At 47.5% G+C, this 5,036-nt stretch overlaps 1 protein-coding gene across 2 annotated transcripts in view; it reads right to left on the bottom strand.

Annotated features, from left to right (window-relative positions):
- The window catches only part of ANGEL1 (angel homolog 1), a 15,144-nt gene extending 11,736 nt beyond the window's left edge, over positions 1-3,408 (bottom strand). Inside the window, exons 1-4 of one of the 2 annotated variants that reach the window (XM_019472490.1) lie at positions 2,802-3,408; positions 2,044-2,270; positions 1,364-1,433; positions 509-942 (exon numbers count right to left, since the gene is read on the bottom strand). In XM_019472490.1, coding sequence (XP_019328035.1) covers positions 509-942; positions 1,364-1,433; positions 2,044-2,270; positions 2,802-3,408 — 1,338 coding nt within the window. The remainder of the gene's footprint in view (positions 1-508; positions 943-1,363; positions 1,434-2,043; positions 2,271-2,801) is intronic. The other variant, XM_019472491.1, reaches the window with a different exon arrangement.
- Between the last annotated feature and the right edge of the window lie 1,628 nt (positions 3,409-5,036).

The raw sequence follows: 5,036 nt of genomic DNA on the forward strand, positions 1-5,036 counted from the left end.
TCACCTGGTTGTCCTGTATGTGTGCTGTGTGAGCACTCAAGATGATCTGCTCCATAACCTTCCCCCCAGACTGACAGGCCTGTAGGCCTGATCATGGATACACAGTAAGAGGTAACCACAAGAGACTCCAGCATAGGTGTCCATTTCAAACTGTTTTCACATCAAACATACACATAAAATTTCAGTAAGTCTTGGTGGAGTTGTACTCCCCTACACTTCCAGTCACCCAAGCACAAAAATCCCATAGCAAGGGAGAACCAGGACCTGAAATTAAGTGGTCTATTATCACTGGTCTGCCTCAAGAGAAACCAAAAGAGCAGTGGTGGAAACAACACGCACACATTTGTCCGCTTCTTTCCTCAGCGGTGCTGGAGGCATTAGGAAAGATTGCTGAATAACTGAACTCAATATTCGGACTATTTTCTCATGAGAGAAAGAATGCAGCCATGCATTTCTCCAGCAGCATGCAATAAAGAGCTACCCAATCCCAGTTCTGGCTGGCACCTACCTTCCAGGCTGGCATCCCATGGTAGGAAAGTTCACCATTCCGGATGAATTTGTAGAGTGGAGAATCAGGTACAGAGTTCAGGTCTCCACACAAGATGACAGGATAGTAGCTGCCTTCAGCAGTTTTTGCAATCTTGTCGATCTCTGCTAGGAGCAAGGCCATCTGGGCCAGTTTGATATCTCCCCGCCGGGGATTGAACAACACATGAGTGTTGGCCACACACAAAGGACTGACTGCCTTCAGATCTAGGCCCTCCGGGAGCAGAGGCTGTAGCAGCAGCACCAAGCCCACGTTATCCCGATTGAGAACGTCCAGGCCAGGCCGGAAGTATTCTATGGGGCTGAGACTGATCAGCTGGAACCTGCTGTGCTTATAGCACACTGCACAGCCATCTGTCTTCGTCCCAGTTCTCCGTTTATAGAAGCATGCAAAGCCTGAAAAGAAACCATCACCTATTAAAAGGTTTATCCAGTCACTACCTCAGTCTACGCCCATCAGCTGGGGAGTTCAGCAAGTCTGTGTAGCAGAAGGGGTTCCTACTACATTTGGGTACGGCATTATACCCAATTTTGTTCCAATAATCACAGTTTATCATTTATCATTGAGGGTATTTTCTCTCTCCTTGTCCTTCTAGGACCCTCTCAGTTTTGTTACTCTGATATGTCAACTCTGAGAAAGATCAATTACAAAAGAAAGGGTAAAGGTCTAGACAGACAGTTCAGAAGTAGGGCCAGCAGCCACCCGACAAACAGGAAGAGCTCTCTCAAGACCGAGTGCTTTGAAGAAGTTAAGCAGGAAGCACTGCTTGGCCAGTCCCATGAGCTGGAGGTACAGACACATAAAAGCAGGACATACCCATCTCCTTGAATGTTGGTTCCAGCTGCTCCCAGTAATGGTTCTCTTGCACCTCCTGGAGACACAGAACCTGGAAGGAAAGCAGAGACCTTGCTCACTCCACCAGTATTTGCTAGTTACCTTGTTTGGGGGAAGGGAGAAAGTGGAAAAGTGCACTCACTACTAACCCTGCAACCAGAAGGGTCATCGCTGCAACTCTGGCCTGTACTTTCTAGATAGAGAATAATTTTCTAGGTCACATTAGCTTATCATTCAGTTTTCCAGTGATGAGGCAGAAGATCCTTCATCACACAAAGAGGACTCAAGGAATAGAGAAAGTCATGAAGTCCTCTCCTATGCAGGCTTCCCCTCCTGTGCTGCCTTATAAACCTGGTCCTTTCCTCCCCAAACATACATTATCTCTTCTTCCTCTACTTCTGCTCTTTAAAGAAGTTAAGCCGCCCTGCTATCAAAGTATGACTAGTTTCTACAGTAACACAATCAAAGCAAGATAGACACAAAAAACCCCATATGCACAAGGCCTCAAACACTCTCAGAGGAATCGGTGTTCAGTTACCAAGCAGGTAGTATCTTCTTAGGACTTCCCCCCATCTTTTTTTTTTTTTTTTTAAATGCTGTTAGATCAAACAGGAATTCAAATTCCAGTGACGCTGATGAGGGAAGGCCTCAGTCATACTCACATCAGGATCCCAGTGCTGGATCTCCTGCAAAAGGTTTGGAAGGCGGTAGTTCCAGTTCAGGATGTCTGGATGACAGTGTAGATAGAGATCAAGGCCCTGCTCCACCAGGTCCTGGGCAAGGATGTTGTAAGACATGACTCGAAATTCAAAGAGAGGAGTGTTTTTTGAGACCTGCTCTAGCACACAGGGCTGGACAGAAAGATCCTCCCAGTCTCTCCATAAAATCTCTATATGCAAGAGAAAAAAAGCCAAGTTACAGCCATGCTGGGTACCCTGCTGATACTTTTGTTCCCCTGGGACCCAGAAAATAGCCACTCTCATTCTCTACGCTAGGGTGTTCTAGCCTCTGAGCAAACCCTCACCCACTCTGGTTTTCAGGTGCTCTTTTTGGATGCCTTTGGATAGTTGTCAATGGGGATGGCATAACAGAAGACCAGAGTCAAGCACAGTGAAACACTCGACCAGCTTTTGGGTGCTTTTGATATTATAAAGCCAGCACTTGGGAACAGTTCCTGGGAAATGAACATATATTGATGTTCAGACCACACGGTCTAATAGCACAGAGACTACTAGCTGTGACCAGCCCTCCCTCAGCAAAAACTCACTTTATAGTTTACACTAGCAGATCCTGTCAATTCTGCATGGACAAATACAATCAATGTCTTAGTGACAGCAAGCCCAGACACAATAACCTGACCACATTCACTACAAATGTAAATCTCAAACCGAACATTAGATTCAGAGCTGTTACTACTGACCATGGTAGGGTACCTCTGCCGGGAAAGGACAAAATTGTACTGTATCCTGAATGGGCCAGGCTGGGGGCTCTGTTGGCACTGTCTCTGCATCACGAGCTAAACTCCAGGCCAGCACAGCTGGGTCTTCATTCTGCACTTCTACATCAATAGTGGCACAGCCAGCTGTCTGGTGATCCGTCTGTGGCACCACAGCTGCCCAGGGGGCACTGCCTGCTGCAGCCACTGTCTCCTCTGCTGGTAATTTTGCCTGTTCAGTCACTGCATGATCTTGCAGTTCTGAAGAAGCCAAGGCATGTAGCTCTGTGAGCTGCTGACCAGCACACCGGGTGACTCCTGGAGCCGAATTCAGGTCACTGAGGCTAGTCATCAATAGCTCTGAACCTTCTAACCAGTCACTAGTGAGCGTAACTGATACTTTCCCCACTGCTGGGACACTCTCACTGGCTGGCAAATTCCCTGCTCCGTCCTCCAGCCACTGCTGGAGAAGGGCTTCTTGCTCTTCTGGGGCCGACCTTCCTCTGGTCGCAGCAAAGACGCCTTCTATCTGGGTGGACGTGCTCTTCGCCAGAAGCACATTCTTTCGACAGGTAAAGAAAGCATCTGCCATTTAAAAACAAACAAAACCCACATAAGACAGATGGAAATCCTTTCTCACTCTTTTCTTTTTCCTATGCATTTGCTGTAACTCTGTGCAACACAACCATTCAGTATAGCAACCCAAACAAATTACTTGTCTGAAGAAGAACAGTTACAGTCTGAATAACTTACCCTGCCTCTTCCTGAACGCTAGGCCATAGTCCAATTTTAGTTATGTTAGTCAAAGTCACTGAAACTGTACAGGATGGCAATGGCTTTATCAACTCTAGGGAATGCAGTTCTAACTTATGCAGCACCACAGCCAGTCAGCCAAGCTAAAAGGCCTTGTGGAAACTATCAGCTCTCAGCAACACATGTAAAGGCACAGTCTGTAGAAGTTAGCTGATGGGGTGCATGGGCTAAGAAGCCAAGCTCTTGTAGATGACCACTTGGAGCAAGTTTCTTTCCAGTGATTGAGTAAGAAAGTAGTGCTCAGCTAAGAGGATCAAACATATCACAAGAATGTGTTGCAGAAGAAAAACTGTTCTGTTATTAAGAGCTGAAAAATAAAGACACAGAGGGACCAACATGTGCAGTTAAAAGCCTTATTAGAGAGAATACATGCACAGAATTAGCCCTGGAAAGAATTACAGATCACCTGATGACTGACATCTGTGGTAAAAAATTTAAAAAACCCTGCTGTTAATGTAACACTTGAATATACTAATATTGGTGGGGTAAAGTAGAAAAAGACAAGGACTCTTTTCACCTGTATCTATATAAGATGACAGCATTTACGTTTTGCTATGAATTCTGCACAGACCCTAGTCCCTACTGTTGACTAGCAATTCCTGTTGTCTATAAATCACTTTTTCTCTACTGTATCCCTGTGACAGTCAGTCAGCCAGAGCAGTAACATACAGGAGTCAGCAACATCCATGTATGCTTTTACTGTATCTTTCATGTCCAAGCTGTCTGTATGTGTCAGAAATGGAGCTTTAAGAACCACACTCCTCTCTGTAGTTTTGTAATTAAGTTCATGATCGTCAGAAACACCAATGCCCCAAGGTAATATTTTCACACATCACTAGCCAGGCACAGCTGTTACAAGAGCCTGTTACTACAGGATAGGAGCTGAATTTGAGAGGAGTCAGCTAGCTGCTCACTATGACCACAGCGTGCCAGCTACAGGCCTGGGGACAGGTTCAGGCAGCAGGGTGGCTTTACATGAGCGCAGTCACCAGGGACTGTGAAGTAGCAGCAGGATCTAGGAAACACTAGTGAAATATTGATGCACACAAAGCAAGAGTCCATCTATGAGTCACCTGCAGGTCCTTGGGGAGTCACAGACCTCAGAGCAGCCCATCTCCAAAGATCTTCCCAAACCTGCAGCGCAGGTCCGGGGCAGGAGGCTCGGGCCTCCACACAGATTGTAATCTGCCACTACAGCACAACAGTCGGCAACTGTTTCCTCCAAAAACCCAGCGCCCCGCGCTGCCCCGGGGGTGAGCCGCCCCGGCCCGGCACAAGTGCCCACGCCACCTCGGGCAGCAGCCCCCAGGCCCCCACCTGGGGGGGCACCTCCCGCCGCCTCTCCTGCTGCTCAGGGCGAGGGACGCGGGGCGATACCGGGCACCCGGGACGACCCTGGCTCCCAGC

Source organism: Aptenodytes forsteri, unplaced genomic scaffold (assembly GCF_000699145.1).
Source record: "Aptenodytes forsteri isolate BGI_AS27 unplaced genomic scaffold, ASM69914v1 Scaffold193, whole genome shotgun sequence".
Taxonomy (NCBI): Eukaryota; Metazoa; Chordata; class Aves; order Sphenisciformes; family Spheniscidae; genus Aptenodytes; species Aptenodytes forsteri.